This window comes from Falco biarmicus, chromosome 10, assembly GCF_023638135.1.
Source record: "Falco biarmicus isolate bFalBia1 chromosome 10, bFalBia1.pri, whole genome shotgun sequence".
Classification (NCBI taxonomy): Eukaryota; Metazoa; Chordata; class Aves; order Falconiformes; family Falconidae; genus Falco; species Falco biarmicus.
Window position 1 is genome coordinate 19,068,365 of NC_079297.1, and position 16,024 is coordinate 19,084,388.

Genomic DNA, 16,024 nt, shown 5'->3' on the forward strand with positions numbered 1-16,024 from the left:
ACCAGGACCACACAGCACTGCCACACAGCACCAGCCAGTGTACTTGGGATGGGATCCCAGTGCCTTCCCCATGAGCATCCCTCGAGCCCCCACACCGGGGATTACTGGCACAGTGGCCAGTGTGTCCCTGGGATGGGGAGGACCGTGGCCCGGTGGGGTGTGGGGAAACTTGGGGGTGTGTGTGTATCCATCGCTGTGTTGCCATGCAGTGGCAGGGATGGCTGTGGGGCAGCACCCCACGTCCCCTGCAGGGCCAGCCCTAGGGGCTGAGCACCACCCCCAGTGCCACAGGACACTGCCGTGGGCTGGGGACAGAAGATCTGGCTGCCGGGACCTGTGGCTGGTGCAGACGATGCTGCTCACCATGGCTGTGACCAGCCTGTCAGGGGACTGCAGGAAGGGACACCTCTGGGTCACTTATCCCTTGCTGGGCAGCTGGGAGAGCCCTTGGGAGCTCCCCTACTGTGGGGCTGGTGACCAGCAACCTGTATGGCTGAGGGACACGGTGGCCCACTGGGAAAAGCTTTTAATTGCAGCATACAGCCCGGTACATCTCACCTGCACCGAGCATCCACTGGGACCGGTGCTGGCACAGAGGAGACGGCGGCGGCATGGCAAGTCCATGGCCGCATGGCCAAGTGTCCCCTGCCATGACCCTCTGTCTGTGGCGCTCAGGCAGCCTCAGTAGGCAGAGCCCTGGATGTCATCGTAGTCACTGCCCTCAGAGCAGCTGGGGTCCTGCATGTGTCCCCCTAAGGGCAAAAATGGAGCTGGCCAGTCTGCAAAGGAGAGCACCCATCAGGCAGGCGGGCAGGGTGCAGGAGGAGGGTGCTGCAGGGGCAGGGGAGCCCTGCAGCCCCCAGTGCCACCCCACTCCTGCCCTGTCAGTGTGGGGTCCTCACTGGGGTCTGAGGACAGGTCTCCCGGTGGTTCCGTGTCCTGCACATTCTCATACCACTCCCCCGAGGAGGTACTGGAGCTGTCGGTGGGCTCAGGGTCTGCTGGAGACACAGGTACCCAGGGTGGGGAGAGCACTGGGGTGGGTGCACAGGCTGTTGCTTGGTGAGCTGGGGGAAACAGGGTCTCTTACTGGCATCCTCCACCCCTGCTCCCATCCCTTGGGGTCCCTCAGTACCATTCCATCCCTAGGACTGTCCCCTTCCCTGTTCCCCATCCCTGGGGTCTCTCCATCCCTGTTCCCCATCCCTGGGGTCTCTCCATCCCTGTTCCTCATCCCTGGGGTCTCTCCATCCCTTGCTCCTGTCCTTGGGGTCTCTCCATCCCTGCCACTGTCTCCATCCCTGCTCCGATCGCTGGGACTACGGAGCCCACGGCAGTGCCCACCTGTGCTGGGGTAGTTGCTGTAGTCATGGGTGGTGGGTGTTGCGTGCTGGCAGGTGCTGTCGGCAGCGGGTGGGGGGCAGGCCCAGGCATGCTGGGGGGGCACACTGTCATTGCAGTAGGGCTCGGTGGATGAGGAGGAGGAGGTGGAGGAGCTGCTCCCCCTGCCACAGGATGGGGGGCCCAGCCTGGCCGGCACTGCGGGGCACAGGGCTCCCGTTAGCCCCGGGCTGCAGGACAGCCACTCGCCCACCCATGGGACAGACAGCCAGTGCTGCAGGACAGAGGGACAGGCACCTCCATGCCATACCCTCCGCAGGGAACGGCTCCATCCCGTTCTGGCTGGGCATCATCGGGAGCAGCTGCTCGCTGGGCTGCTGGCGCAGTGAGTCTGCGGGGAGGGCAGGGAAGGGGCATCAGCGGGGGCACCCAGGGCAGGGCGGCAGGTGTCCCAGGGCTGGGTGGGATGCTCACTGTAGAAAGTGGAAAGGGCCACGGGCGGGTTGCTGCTGAAGTCATAGTGTTCGTAGTCAGAGTCAGAGTCGGAGTCCTTGGCAGTGGGAGGGGCTGGGTCTGGTGCGTCTGGGGGTGAGATGGGGATGGGGCAGACATCTACAGCCATGATCTCCTGCCCTACAGCCCCCAGGGGGGCAGTTCATCTGCCAGACCTACCTGGTCCTTTGGGAAGGCTGGGAGGCATGTCCCTGTAGTCATTGGAGGTCCCCGAGGGCGCACTGGGGTTCTGGGTGCTGTGGGTCACCAGGACCGGACCGGCTAGCCCGTGGGAGGACATGGTGTGGGCTGCGTGGACAAGGGGGGTGACCCATTCAGCTGCTCCATGGCACAGCCAGCCCTGCTCCCACAGCTGGGCTGAGCTCTGGGTGTGGGGTGGCCCTAGCTGGGCTGGCAGTGTCACCCCCTCCCTGGCCAGGACCCACCGTACCCCCACAGGGGTGCCTTACCGCTCCTCTTCCTCACCCTCAGCAGGGTGGCAGTGAAGGCCAGCACGGTGAGCAGCAGCAGTGCTGCCAGAACCAGGCAGAGGATGAAGAGGGGCATGTGCAGAGGGGACTGTGTCCCCACAGCCAGGGAGCCTTCCTCAGCTGAGACAGAGAACAGACACAGCTCATGACACCTGAGGCATCCTTCCTCCAGGTAAGGAGGGCAAACTGGGTACTCCCTGCAGCCCCCCCAGACCCAGGTCTGCAGGACACTCACCGTGCAGGAGCGTGACGTTGGTTGGTGTCACCGTGGCCATTGGGGTTGGTGGCTGCAAGCCCTGGGAGCCTGGCAGGAAGGGACAGAAGAAGCTGGCTTGCAGCTCATCCACAGGGGACCCCCGTGGCCACAAGCAAGCAGGCAGCCCCCCACAACCACAGGGCCAGGTAAGGGGGGATCTCATACCATTACAGACCACGCCAGCCGCTTGGGACTGGTGGCATGGAGCCGATTTGTTGTAGGTCCACTGGCAGTGGGCCAGCGAGGGCTGCTGGCTCTCGCACTGGTAGAGCATCCTGCCGGGCAGCGTGTGGCCAAAGGCGAGCTGCCGGAGGGGCTCCCCGCAGCCCAGTGTGTGGCACAGCACGCTGGCCTCCAGCTCGTACCACGTGCTGTCACACACTGTGCTCCATGTACCACGGAAAAAGACCTCAACCCGGCCGGCGCAGCCGTCCCGGCCCCCGGAGAGCCGCCACTCCTGGTGCTCTGTGGGCAGAGAGCAGAGCTGGGGGTGCGCTGCCTGCACCCTGCCTGCACCAGAGCCCAGACCCTGCCCGATGGCTGCTGGACCCAGCACACACCAAACCCACCTGAACACACCACACCAGCATCTTCCTTGTGGCTGCAGTCATGCTCCAGCTCAGCCGGGCAGTCCCAGAGATGCTCCTCGTGTCCCTTGCAGCGCACCTCGTCCCGCAGGATGGGTCCAGTGCCCCGGCCGAAGGCAGCACCGTCATGGGTGCGCACAGCCCAGCCGCAGCGCAGTTGCCGGCACACAACGTCAGCGTCGGCCAAGTCCCAGGCGTCGTCGCACACCGTGCCCCAGGCACCTGCCTGCTCCATCTCTACCCGGCCCTCGCACCGGCTCTGGCCGCCGGCTAGCCGCAGCATGCCAAGAGCTGGCGAGGCACAGGGGACAGGGGTAGCGGTGTCCCTGGCACTGTCCCCCATGCCACTGTTGGCTCCATGGCATGCCATCACCCCCGGGTTCCCCACTCCTCACCGAAACATGGGTGCAAGGAGCCCTCTGTGCTCACCTGGTGCCACTGAGGTGTTTCCAGCCGCCCTGCCTGCTGGGGTGCTGCGAGGTTCCATCGGCTCCGTGGGGTCTGCAAGGAGGAAGGGGCAGAGGGTATGAGGGGCTGAGCCTGCTGGGACCCTCCTCCGGGGCTGACCGGCCCCCCTGAGCAGGGAAAGAGGTGGCATGGTGGGGCTGATGGCTGTAGGACAGACAGATGTGCCACCAGATGGACACACACCCAGAGCCCTGCTGAGAGCTGGCAGACACCAAGGCGAAAGCAGGAGTGAGGCCAATGGGTATCGGGGGGCCACCCCCCCCACACCCCCCCTTTTTTTTTTGGCTCAGCCCTGACTCTCCTGGCAAAGCATGGGGACGCAGCGAGGAGCAGACGGTTTGACTGTGCCGGCGTGCCGGAGCGCCTTGCCGCTCCTGTGCCAGCCTCTGGGCACTCTGTGGCTCACAGATGGCAAACCAGAGGGACATGGCTCTCCTGCCACCCCCGCTCATAGCCATGGGGAGGGCAGGGGACAGATGAAGAGGGTGCAGGAATGTGCGTCCCAGTTGCCTGAAGAGTGATGCTGCTCCGGAGAAGGATTTCCAAAATGGCTCCCCAGGCTGCCACAAAATGGGCGGCACTGTGGGGAGCCCCCTTGAGCCCTGGCCGCATCTCTCTTGCACCCCTAAAAATCAGTCCCTGTGTCCTTACGTCAGCCCTTCTTGGGTGGGCAACATGCCCCGGGGCCAAGTCCTGGCGTGGGGTCTGCTCGCAGGCTGGGGGAGGCAGAAGGTGGCCGTAGCATGGCGGTACTGGGGCACACTCACCGGGGGGAATGCTGAAGTGTGGGGTGCCATTACGTGCCTGGGCTGCCGACACCGCTGCCTTCCAGCTCGCTGCCCCTGCCGACAGAGAGGGTCAGCCCGCTGCCCGTACCTGCCTGCCTGCACCCCCAGCCCGGACCCCTGCGAGTCTGTGCCTCCGGTGAGCGGATGCTGCCGCCGCCGCGGTCTCGTTTTAGGCTTTTCCCTCTCCCCAGCCACCCTGAGGGCACGGCACCATTTTGGGTGCAGGGCTCCATCCCATCCTCCCTGTCTCCTCTTTCCCATCCCTTTGCCTCAACACACAGCTGTAACCGAGCCCCCGCCGTTATCACCGGAAAAATCCACTGTTGGGCTCCTCCGGGAGGAAGGATTTGCCCCCCGGGGTGAGATGAGCTGCGCTCGCCATCACTGCCACCAAAACCCCACTGGTGGGGCGCGTCGAGTGGGCGTCCCGGTGGGCTCCATGGGAAACCATTGCCCTAACTGCTGGGCTCTGGCTTGGTGTTAAAAATGTTAAAGGAAAAGGTAAGGGATGAGTGTGGGAGCAGGGGTGCAGCAAGGAAGAGCCGCCCCGCAGTCCTGCTGGGCACCGTGCCTTGAGCCCAAGGCAGGCACCGGCAAAGGTGCGGGAAGGAGCCGTCAGCGGAAATAAAGGCAATGGCGACCGTCCCCCAGTTGAGTAGAGGCACTGAGGCAGCCATTTCAGGTGTGAAAACACTCTAGACCCTGCCGGGCCGGGGCGAGCAGGTAGTATCGTCCCCAGAAGCCATCCCAGGGCGATGATGCTGGTGACACCAGCAGACAGGGTGAGTTCTGGCTCCTGCTTGCCAAAACCAGGAGAGCATTACCCGGTTCCCACAGGGCCGGGGTGGGAGCTGGTGGGAAGGGTGGCCCCGAGAGCCCTTTTAGGGTCCCCAGAGTCACCGCCCCCCAAGCAGGGACACCCTTCCCTCGCTCCCACTGGGCACATCAAGGAGCGTCAAGCACCTCAGGAAGGCAAAGAGCTCAACTTTGCAGAGCTGCCCGCGGAGCATCCTCGCTTGGTGCTGAACCACCGCTGGTAACACCCCTCTGCACCCACCAACACCCCCTGCCCCGGGGAGGCAGCAGGGACCCGGCTCGGACATCAGCAGAGCCATCACCCTGGGGTCCCGGCACACTAAGAGGAACAGGGAAGGACAGGGTGGGGATATTGGCGTACCGTGTCCGGGCGCTGCGGCGGAGAGAGTCACCAAGAGCAGGCAGAGCCCCTCCATCCTGCTCAGTGGCTGTGGGGCAGCCCCATGGCACTTGGGGAGCCAGGGGGCGGGTGGTCCTGTCCTCTCTCAGTGGCCTGGGGACATGGTTCGGCTGTGGCCCCGTCTGCTGCCTGCTGCTCATGTGCCTTCTGTTCCCGGTTTGTGGTCGAGGGCTGCAGGAAGCCAGCTCAGCACTGTGGGGCGGAGGAGCGTGATGGGGTGGCTCCATCCTGCACACTTGTGGGGAGGAAGCGGGGGGTCCGGTGGAGGTGGGTTCTGCTCAGGGACCACACCACGTGCCTGCGGCATCCCTCGGGGTGATGGGAGCCATGGGGACCCGGTGGTCCCACCTGGGTCACACTCAGCACCTGGGGGACATGGGTCTTGCAGGAGCCATGATTTTCTGCTCCTGGCATGCCACTGTGTCACCGGTTTGGTACAGCATCTCTGGTGGCGTGGTGGGGCTCAGGCTCCCCCAAGCTCCGGGTCCTCCATGGGTGATGGAGCAGAGCGTGGGGCGCCCTCCTTTTCCTCCATTTTCTGGGGCTGAGGTGGGCAGGAGGGTGCTTGCGACACCACAGGCAGGTGTGACATGGCCGGTGCTTTTTGGTGCTGTCTGCTGGAGGGTCCTTCACACCCTGCTCCACCCCGTGGCACAAGGGAGCTGCAGAGGACGACTCATGGTGACTCCAAGATCTGCCACCCGGCTCTTCCCTTGCCCAGCTGCTGGTTATCACAGAGCTCATCAGGGCCCCCCAGTCCCGGAGAGCTCATCCCTCTGTCAGGTGGGGATGCCTGATGGCTGGGGACTGTTGGGATGCAGGGGGCCATGGGGTTGCCAGGAGCCATGGGGATGCTGGGGGCCGTGGGAATGCCAGGAGCTGTGGCCATGGGCTGGGGAGCTCTGCCTTTGGGGTCTTCCCCTGTGCCAGGGAGCCTGGAGGGGCTTGTTTGTGCAGGAGGGGGTGCAAGGACATGGAAGAGCTGAAGGATGCTTTATGGTGGCCCTGGGAGGCTCTGGTGGGAGCTGGTGGGTGCACAACATCCCCCAGCACACTTGGAGCTCTGACACCCCTATAGCAGGGGGAGACCCCAGCCTCAGCGAGGGGCTTTGGTGCGAGGACCCAGCAGAGCTGTGCTGGGCGGGTGAGCAAAGCCTCCTGAGTAAGGGGGGGTGCGTGCAGAAAGCTTTGTCAAGAAGCCACGGAGGCTGACAGGGATTTTTGCTTCTGAGCTGTCATACATGTCTGTTCAGCAGGAACAGGGAACAGGGAGCCAGGGAGGGACAGGAACGTGGGGCACCCACACGGTAAGAGGGACAGCCCGGAGAGGGGTTGAGGTGGTGGTGGAGAGCCAAGGCTGAGAGCCGTGGTGGTCCGGAGGGATGAGGCTGGCAGCTCCATGGACTTGATGTGTGGGGGCTGGGGTGGGAGCCAGGGTGTCCCATGAGATGCTGAGCTGCCTGCTGTGGGTGGGGGCTGGTGCCTGACCTGCCTCTGCCCCGCAGTTCCCAGATGCCTGGCTGCTCCTGGCCAACGTGGTAGTCTTGGTGGCCTTGGTGCTCCTGAAGGACCACTTCATCAACCCCTTCCTAGCCAGGCAGAGGCTGCTGCGCTCAGCACTCTAGCGGATGGCCCTGGGCATGTTCTTCGGCCTCACCTCCATCCTCATGGCAGGTAGGACCCAAGCTGGGGTGGGAGGCTGCCACCAGCAAGAGCTCGGCGGGCACTCAGCACCCTGCCCGCATCCCGCAGGTGTCCTGGAGCGGGAGAGGCTGCAGTATGTGCAGCGCTACCAGGCAGTGCCACAGCCCACTGGCAAGGACCGCTACCCGGCTGCCACACTGCCCGTCTGGTGGCAGGTCCTCTGGTACCTGCTCATCAGCATCAGCGAGCTCCTTGCCAGCATCCCTGGTGAGCGGTGCCTGCTCCTCCCTGGTCCCAGGGCAGCCACCGCAGCCCCTCGCTGCGGCAGTTGGAGTTGGTGGAGGAACCCCAAAGGGTTTGTGTTTTTCCCGTGCTCTCTCCACTTTCCTGCATGCCCGGAGTTTGCCTGCACTGGGGGCCCTGAGTGCATGAAAGGAGCTGTCATGGCTTTCTTCTTGTCTCCAGGCTGGGCTCACCGCTGGCGTTGGGGCTGCTTGACCCTCCTCTTGCTGCCAGCCTGCGAGATGTGCTGCCCAGGGGACTACAGTGAGTGCTGGCATGGGGACAGGAGTGTCACCTCCTGCTTGGGGTGCCTTTGTGGCCAGTGGGGATTGGGTGGGGGACATGGGGGTGTCCTGAGGGCTAGCCCCAGCTCTGACCACCCTAACGCTGACAGGGAGCATCCCCAGCTGCCACATGGATAACTACTTCTTGCCGGCAGGGATCCAGTCGGTCACCTGCCTGCTTTTTGCCTGGATCACCAGGCGCTGCCACCCCCCCTTCCCTGGGAACAGGGATGCTGGTCCCAGCGCCAGCAGGGCAGGGGGGCCAGGACCCCAGGCAGCCAGAGCGGTCACCCCATCTTGGTGGCCCCATGGGTTTGGGGGAGCTGGGGGAATGGCTCAAGCCCCAGTGTGGGGCAGAGGGAAGGGGAAGGTTGGTGGGTGCCAGCTCAGCATGGGCAGCCTGCCACAAGCAGGGTGGCAGAGGGGGGGTGTCCCCTGCTATCACCCAGGGCATTTTGGGGCGGTCCCCAGACCACTGGGACAGACTGGGGGGCTGAAGGTGTGGAAATCCTTGTGGTTTTCCATGGAGGAGAGACACTGCTGGAGCTTGGGGTTGCCAGGCAGAGATGGGCTGGTCCTGGGTGCTCGGGCTGGGCAGGCAGAGGAGGAGGAAGGCAGCAGCCCCTTCCCCATGGCAGGACAGGGACGAAGGAGGTCCCTTGCCCCTAGGTCACCCCACCTGGGCCAGTGCAGAACTGGCCTCCGAGCCCTTCCCATGACCATCTCCCACATTTATTCCCACGTGGAGCCAATGCCAAGGGCACGAGCCCATTCCCAGGAGCCCAGCGGGCTGAGCCGTGCCTGGCAGAGCTGCTTCTTGCCAGCAGCACCATGGTGGTGCCCCAGCACCGCACCATCCTCCCCATCCCTGCTGCCCCTGCCCTGGGACAGTGGCAGGATGTGACCTGCCAGTACCCGGCAGCGGGGGCAGACAGCACGGCACAGGGGCTGCCTGTCTTTTTTAAATATTTTATTTTTGTAACAATGTCAGAATTAAAAATCTTCCATAAATAACAGCCCCTCACAGCAGCCCCTTCCCAGGGCGTTACAGGTAGAAAATGCCAGTCGTACAAAACGGATGCGTGGCCAGGGTGAAGGAGGGGGGAAGGCGCGTACCCCCCTCCTCCTCATGGCACAGGTGGGGTGGGGGGCATGGGACCCTCCCCGGGATCAGACCACAGGACTCATCATTATCATCATCATCATCATCACTATGAACACAATGTCGCAATGAGACCCAAAGCAGTAAGGGCACCCCGGCTTCCTCCCCGAGGCCACTGAGGTGAGGGGTGCTGCTGTGCACCCCAAGGAAGGGGGAGACCCCCCCGGCGGGCACCTGGGGCTGGTCCCTTGGGTGACCAGGGCTTGGGGTTCAGGCCACCAGAAGGGATGGGCAGTGGTCCCCAGGAGCAGCACAGCCCGCTGCCAGGCAGGGAAAAGGGGGGATGTGTGTGTGTCCCCCAGGGCGGCATGGGGAGGAGGTCGGTCCCTTACTGGTTTGCCCGGGCTGGGGGGCCAGGGGCTGCCCCCCCGGGGTCAGGAGCTGCCCCGGATCCTCTCCATGTAGCTCCTGAGCTCCTCGGGGTCCCGCAGCCCCATGTCCTCACACACCCAGCGGATGTCGTCCTCGCTGGCCACCAGGATGGACTGGACATTGGGGGCGGGCAGGGGGGGCTCCTCGGGGACCCGGGCAGGCGCAAAGGTGACAAATTCCACCCGCTTCCTCCGGCCGCCCCCCAGCGTGCCCCCTTCCTTGCGGGGCAGGGGAGCCCCGGGTGTCGGTGTGCCAGGGGGGGGACCCCCTGCTTCAGAGCCGGGTGCAGGGCCCGGGGGCACCCCGCAGCAGCAGCGCCCGGCCTCAGTGCCCGCCTCGGGGGCCGGGGGCTCAGGCTGCCGGCGATCCAGCTGCCGGCTCAGCTCCTCCTGGTCGGTGCCCAGCCAGACCCAGTTGTGGGGCTGGGGGGCTGAGGGGGCCGTGCCGGCATCCGGCAGCTCCTTCTGCTGGTACCGCAGGACAAAGAAGATGCAGTTGACGAGGAAGATGAAGATGGCCAGGCAGAAGACAGCCAGCAGGACGTACATGCCAATCTCCAGGTCCGTCACCCGCTCGGGAGCCTTCACCATCTCATCCTCCTCCTCTTCCTCCCTGCCCGCGCGGTCGTGGCCGTAGCCTTCCTCCTCCTCCTCTGAGGAAGACCCCAGGCCCTGGAGCTTGGTGGAGGCAGGTCCCACCCCTGCGGGGTCCCTCTGCCGCGGCTCGCTGGCTGCTGTCACTGCCTCCCCCGACATGGCCCCCTCGGCCCGCGGGAAGGGCGAGCTGGGCCGGGGGTGGCCACCGCGGGGCCAGGGGCTACCGGGGGTAGGTGCACGCCGGCTGGCTCCCACCTCGAGCCAGGCGGTGCCGGTGGCCAGTGCGGCTGCCCGGTGCCGGCCCCGGCGGCAGGCGTCGGGGGGATGCAGGCTGAGCTGCAGCAGAGACCCCCGCCCCGGCCCCTCAGCCACCACCCACGGGCGGGTGGCGGGGACACTGGGCGAGCCCCCCACGGTGGCCACGGCAGGGTCCAGCGAGGTCACGGTCAAGGCCATGTCCTGCCAGCCGTACAGCTCCAGAGGGGCCAGCGTGCGGTCAGAGAAGGACAGCCAGACGGACAGCGTCGCCTCCTGCCAGGGATGCCGGGTGGGATGGCACCGGGGTGGGGGGACAGGGCACCCTGGCACCCAGGATCAGCCCCCCACCCCTCTCACCTGCTTCGGGGCACGCAGGGTGACCGTCCCCTGGACGGTGGTGGTGACCACACTGGGGTGGCCTGGCTCTGCCCGCAGCATCAGGGACAGCCCCGACACCACCTGGGCGCGCAGCTCTGTCACCGTCACCTTCTCCTCCGACACCACCAGCATCTGCTCCCCCAGGATGGAGTCCGAGAGCGGGGAGCGGACCTGGGGGCATGGGGGGTACCTGCTGAGCACCCAGGCTTACCGCCGCTGTGCCCCCATCTTCTGCCACCCCCGCCCTGGTCCCCCAGCCCCTGCGTCCCTCAGCTCCCCCTGGGACCCCCTCCAGCCTCCCATTTCCCTCCCTCCATCCCCAGAACCCCCTCCAGCCCCCCCGTTTCCCTCCCTCCTCCCCCAGGAACCCCTCCACCACCCCATCTTCCTCCCTCCAGCCCCAGCACCCCCTCTAGCCTTCCGTCTCCCTCTTTCAACTGCCAGGACCCCTTCCACCACCCCATCTCCCTCCCTCCACTGCCAGCCCCCCCCTGCAGGCCCCCACCTCCCTCTGTCCACCCCCAGGACCCCCTCCAGCCCCCACAAAAGACAAGCCCCCAAGCCTACCTCCACAGAAGTGACCCCAGGCTCTCGGCCGACCACCACGGTGCCCCCCTCCAGTGAAGCCACGCGGGGGTCCTGCACCCGGGTCTGGCTGGCCACCAGGTGGGTGACATCCAGGAGCCAGTCAGGACCGGGCAGGTAAGTGAGGTGACGGCCACCATCGAGTGGGTGGGCCACAAAGTGCGCCAGGACCTTCACCGCCGTCCGCTGGTACTGGGGCCGGCAGCCCCGTGCCCGCCGCTCAGCCTCCTCCCCGGGCTCCTCTGCCTCTGCCGCAGCACTGCAGGTAGTGGGGACACCGGGACATCGGGATGTGCCACGAGTGTGTGGGGGCTCAGCGGGGCTGGAGTGCCCACCCCAAGCACCATGGAGTTCAGTGGGACAAGGGTGCATCTCACGGGTGCCATGGGGCTCAGTGGGGCAAGAGCACATGTCACAAGTGCCACAGGGCTCAGCGGGGTGGGGATGTACCCTCTAACACCCATGGGGCTCAGCACAGCAGGGGGTGGTGGCAGGGTCCCCCCCGGGTGCTGGGCTCACCTCTCGGGGCCACCAGGCAGGCGCCAGCCCCGCACTTGCTCCAGCGCGGTGTCGCCCAGCTGGACACGCAGGGGCAGCAGCGGTGCCCAGACGGTGAAGCGCAGCGAGGCATGCAAGCGCCGGGACCAGAAGTCCACCCGTGCCCCCCGTGCCCCCCGGCTCTCCTTGCCCCCCACGAACACCGTGTCACAGGCATCTGAGACCTGGTAGGGGGACACGCAGAGGGGCAGGGGGAGCGGGCAGTGCCTGGGCAGCGGAGGGGATGCCGGGGGGGCACTGGGAGCCCCACTCACCTGCAGCACCTGCTTGTCGGCCGACTCGCAGCCCGGGGGCTCGGTGAGCTCAGTCACGCCGCCGCCTGCCTCCACCGCCACCAGCTTCACCGGCACGGCACGGGAGACCCCCGTCAGTGGGGCTGTGTTCAGGATCTCCAGCTCCTGTGGGGCAGAGTGGGGCTGAGCACGTGGCCTCATGGGGTCAGGGGTGGGGGCCAGGGTAGGGGGCACCCACCTGTACCAGGGGGACGAGGGCACGGACATCCCGCTCCGACACCTGGATCTCCCACACTAGTTTGTCCTTCTGGGCCTCGGGGTCCTGGCCGGGGTACTCCACCTGCCAGGTGAGGGGCCGCGCCGGTGCCAGCCCCCCCGTCCCATTCTCCACCGCCAGGTCCAGGTACAGGAATGTGGAGGAGTCGGCCACCCTGTGCCACCACATGGGGGTCAGGGCTGCCCTGTGTCCTCCAGCTCCCCCACTGGGCCATACTGGGATGGAAGCGGTGCAATGCATACAGGTGCCCCTGCTGCGACTGGGCCATACTGGGATGGGAGAGGTGCAATGCACAGGTCCCCCTGCTCCAGCTGGGCCACACTGGCATGGAAGCGGTGCAATGCACAGGTGCCCCTGCTGCGACTGGGCCATACTGGGATGGGAGAGGTGCAATGCACAGGTCCCCCTGCTCCAGCTGGGCCACACTGGGATGGGGACTGCCATGCTGGTCCCCCTTGCTTGGACTGGGCACTACTGGGCTGCACTGAGTCCCCATGCAGAAGCCCCCTCCCATACTGGGGGTCCCTAGGAGCCAGGGTGCCATACCGCTCCCTACCTCCAGCTGCCGCGAGCATCCCCGCTCCGCCGGCATGTCACCACGGCCGTCGAGTGCTTGGGGCCCCGGCTGCGCTCCAGCTGGGCAGTCCAGGCAGCGGGGGCCCCAGGGCGGGCCGCCACCACCTGCAGCCCCTTCTTCGCCTTGATCCTACCAGCAGATCCCCATCACACGCCATCCCTCTCCTGGCACGTGCCACCCTCCGTGGGGGCCCCCTGCCCAACCCGGGGGTCTCACCGGAGCGTCAGCTGGTCAGCGGTGAAGTTGTGCCGCAGGGCGAGGGTGGCAGTGAAGCGCTGCCCTGGGCGCAGCGTGGCGTCAGGCACCCGCAGCAGCACCTTGTCGTCCAGCCGTACCTCCTGCCGCCGCGCCGGCTCGGCCGCCCGCAGCTCCAGCATGCCCAGGTACCGCGGTGCCTCCCCACCACGGCTCCGCTCCCGGCCCCCGCCGTGTCCGCACTCCCCCGGCCCCACCACGCTGTAGTGCAGCTCGGCCGGCTCGGGGGGCTCGGGGCGCCCGGGGGGCTCAGCTGCCCGGCGGCGGCTGCGTGAGGTGGGGGATGCCGGGGAGAACCAGCGTGGGGGGATCTCCAGCTCCACCACACAGACGCCCAGGGGTGTCTGGAGAGGGCAGCAGAACCCTGGATCAGGTTGGGGGCCGAGCAGTGGGGACCCCCAGGGGGGTTCCAGCCTCGGTGGGTGGCACTGACCTGCAGGCGGCATGTCCCACGGGCCACCCGGCCACGGTGGTGTGCATGGAGGGTGACGCAGGGCAGGTCCCGCTCCCCCGGGTGGTCCCGCTCCCCAAGGTGGTCTCGCACCCAAGGGTGGTCCCGCTCCCCAGGGTGGTCCCGCTCCCCAGGCAGCCAGTCGGGACCTTGCAGGTGGAAGAGGACACGGGCAACAGGCTCAGCCGGGGACACGGCGCTCTCGAGGGGGACGGCACGGATGGCCCAGGCTGCCGAGCCATCCTTTCCCAGGGGGGTCTCGGCGGGCACCTCCTGCAAAGAGACGAGGCTGGTGGCGGGGGGCCATGCTGCCCCGGGGTGTGGGGGCGGCGGGGGCCGTGTTACCTGCCGGGTGCTGAAGGGCGGGTAGGTGGCCTGGACGAGGGGCTGCGCAGGGCCGTGCCGCAGCAGCAGGTAGCTCTCGGTGCGGGCGCGCAGCGAGGCGTTGGCGGGCAGGTCCCGGTCCGCCCGCTGCAGCCGGTAGTACTCGGGCACGCCGAGCACCTCCAGGGCTGCCGGCAGGTACACGGGCTCGGGGGGTTCCCCGTCACCCCTCGCTGCCAGGACAGGAGCTGTGTCACCGGCCTCGGGGGCCACGTGGTGTGCCACCCCTGGGGTGCCAAGCAGGGGTCTCCATGCCCACCCCCGTGGGTGGCTGGGGGAGACACGGCATCCCCAGGCACCCCAGCCCCCCGACAGGGTCACCCCAGCACCCCAGGGCTGAGCGGTGGGGGGCAGTGGGGATCCCCCCGGCCTGGCTGCACCCCGGTGCCCATCAGGCTGCCCAGCTGTGCCGGCGGCGTGGGCACCCGCTTCCCCGGTGGGTGCCAGGTCCCGCTGGGTGGGATCCAGGATCAGGGCAGCCAGATCACAGGGATCCCCGTGCGCACGGAACAGATCCCGCCGGGATATCCCGGCAGGGCTTACCCACTGGTCAGGGACAGATCCCACCCGATCTACAGCTCCCCGCGGGCATGGGAAGGAGCAGCTCCCCGGGCAGATCGCAGGGACCCAGTGAGCAGGGGGAGGACTGAGGCAGATCACGCGTTCCCGTGGGTCGGGGATCCCCTCGGACTGTAAGGATCCCGCGTGGATGGGGAGGAGATCCCCTCACAATCCCCCCGAGATCACAGCGGATCCCACGGTGCTTGGGGGATCCCCTCCTGATCTCGGGGGATCCCATGCGGTGGAGGGCGAGCGGCTCTTCTCCGGCTCGGAGAAGGTCCTGAGTGCGCGGGGGAGTGGATCCCCTCGGGATGGCGGGGGTGGAGGGGGAGCCGGGGGAGCGGATCCCCTCGGGATCGCGGGGACGGAGGGAACCGGGGGAGCGGATCCCCTCGGGATCGCGGGGACGGAGGGAGCAGCTCGCGGCGATCCCGAACGCAGGAATGGGGGGCAGGTCGCCTCGGACGGGGGACGCGTGCGGGCGTGGAGCCCGGCTCGGGTCTGCCGGCGGTGCCGGTGCCGGTGCCGGTGCCGGTGCCGGTGCCGGTGCCGGTGCGGCCGCACTCACCTGGGGCGCAGAGCAGGGCGGCGGCCAGCAGCGCCAGCCGGGGCCCCGGGGCCGGTGCGGGGGCCATGGCCGCGTCCGTGCGAGCGGCGGCCGCCGCTCCCGTCCCTCCGCCTCCGCGCCCAGACAATGGGGCCGGGGCGGGACCGGCACCGGCGCCGCCTCGTCCCGCCGGGTCCTAAACCCCGGCCCTGCCCGCCCCGCGCGGCGCCGGGCCCCGTTCCCGCCCCGCTCCCACAGCCGCCCCGGCCCCGGGCTGTGCCGCGCCGAGCGCCGCGCCCTGCCCTCCCGCTCCCCACTCCATCCCATCCCCATCCCCATCCCATCCCCATCCCCATCCCTATCCTCTTTCTCATCCTCATTACCGTCCCCATCCCCATCCTCATCTCCACCCCACTCTCCATTCCCATCCCCATCTCCATCTCAATCCCCATCCCTGTCCCCATTCCCATCCCCATCTCCATCTCAATCCCCATCCACATCTCCATTCCCACCCTGCTCCCCATCCCCATCCCTGCTCCCTGGCTCACTCCCCGTCCTGTCCTACCCCCAATCCCCATCTCCATCCCACTCCCTATCCCACTCACCATCCTCATCCCCATCCCCATTCCCATCTCAGTCCCCATCCCCATCTCCATTCTGCTCCCCATCCCTATTCTCATCCCACTCCCCATCCTCACCCCGCTCTCCATTCCTGCTCCCCATCCCCATCCTCACTCCTATCCCACCCCCATCCCCATGCCCAGGCACAGCGCCGGACAGAACAGCCCACAGGGAGAGACACCCCAGCAGGGACTCTCAGCCCGGTTCACGCTCATCCTTCCCTGTCCCGTCCACATCACGGCAACTGGGGGGCACTGGGGACATGGGAGGGACTGCAGGGCAGACGTAGCCGGGGGCACGGCACGAGCGGGAGGCACGGCAGCCAGCACAGGGCAGCGGGGACGGCTGGGGGGCGATGGG

The 16,024-nt window shown here is 67.2% G+C and overlaps 2 protein-coding genes and 1 long non-coding RNA gene across 7 annotated transcripts; 1 reads left to right on the forward strand and 2 right to left on the reverse strand.

The window, feature by feature from the left end:
- Positions 1-510: 510 nt before the first annotated feature.
- Positions 511-5,800, reverse strand: CD6 (CD6 molecule). 5 transcript variants are annotated; one of them, XM_056353509.1, is made up of 13 exons: positions 5,601-5,800; positions 4,403-4,477; positions 3,597-3,668; positions 3,150-3,458; positions 2,746-3,045; positions 2,560-2,628; positions 2,304-2,444; positions 2,014-2,115; positions 1,816-1,923; positions 1,652-1,732; positions 1,345-1,539; positions 903-1,067; positions 511-779 (listed from the first exon to the last, which is right to left on the reverse strand). In XM_056353509.1, the coding sequence occupies exons 1-13, from the start codon at positions 5,653-5,655 to the stop codon at positions 682-684; spliced, it is 1,770 nt and encodes a 589-aa protein (XP_056209484.1). In that variant the 5' UTR covers positions 5,656-5,800; the 3' UTR covers positions 511-681. The 5 variants fall into 5 exon arrangements, with proteins under 5 accessions (XP_056209484.1, XP_056209486.1, XP_056209485.1 ...); XM_056353511.1 differs by having other exon boundaries at positions 511-752; positions 903-998; positions 2,014-2,142; XM_056353510.1 differs by having other exon boundaries at positions 903-998; positions 2,014-2,142.
- A 231-nt stretch (positions 5,801-6,031) lies between these two features.
- LOC130155833 (uncharacterized) lies at positions 6,032-7,871 on the forward strand. The gene is made up of 3 exons (XR_008824228.1): positions 6,032-6,422; positions 7,145-7,313; positions 7,392-7,871. It is a non-coding gene; the product is annotated as an uncharacterized LOC130155833 (long non-coding RNA).
- Positions 7,872-8,804: 933 nt separating this feature from the next.
- On the reverse strand, positions 8,805-15,293 carry TMEM132A (transmembrane protein 132A). The gene is made up of 11 exons (XM_056354864.1): positions 15,065-15,293; positions 13,897-14,108; positions 13,534-13,824; positions 13,062-13,444; positions 12,825-12,974; positions 12,230-12,422; positions 12,013-12,156; positions 11,720-11,922; positions 11,183-11,459; positions 10,595-10,786; positions 8,805-10,510 (listed from the first exon to the last, which is right to left on the reverse strand). Exons 1-11 carry the CDS (start codon positions 15,129-15,131, stop codon positions 9,386-9,388), a joined length of 3,237 nt encoding a protein of 1,078 aa, XP_056210839.1. The 5' UTR covers positions 15,132-15,293; the 3' UTR covers positions 8,805-9,385.
- Between the last annotated feature and the right edge of the window lie 731 nt (positions 15,294-16,024).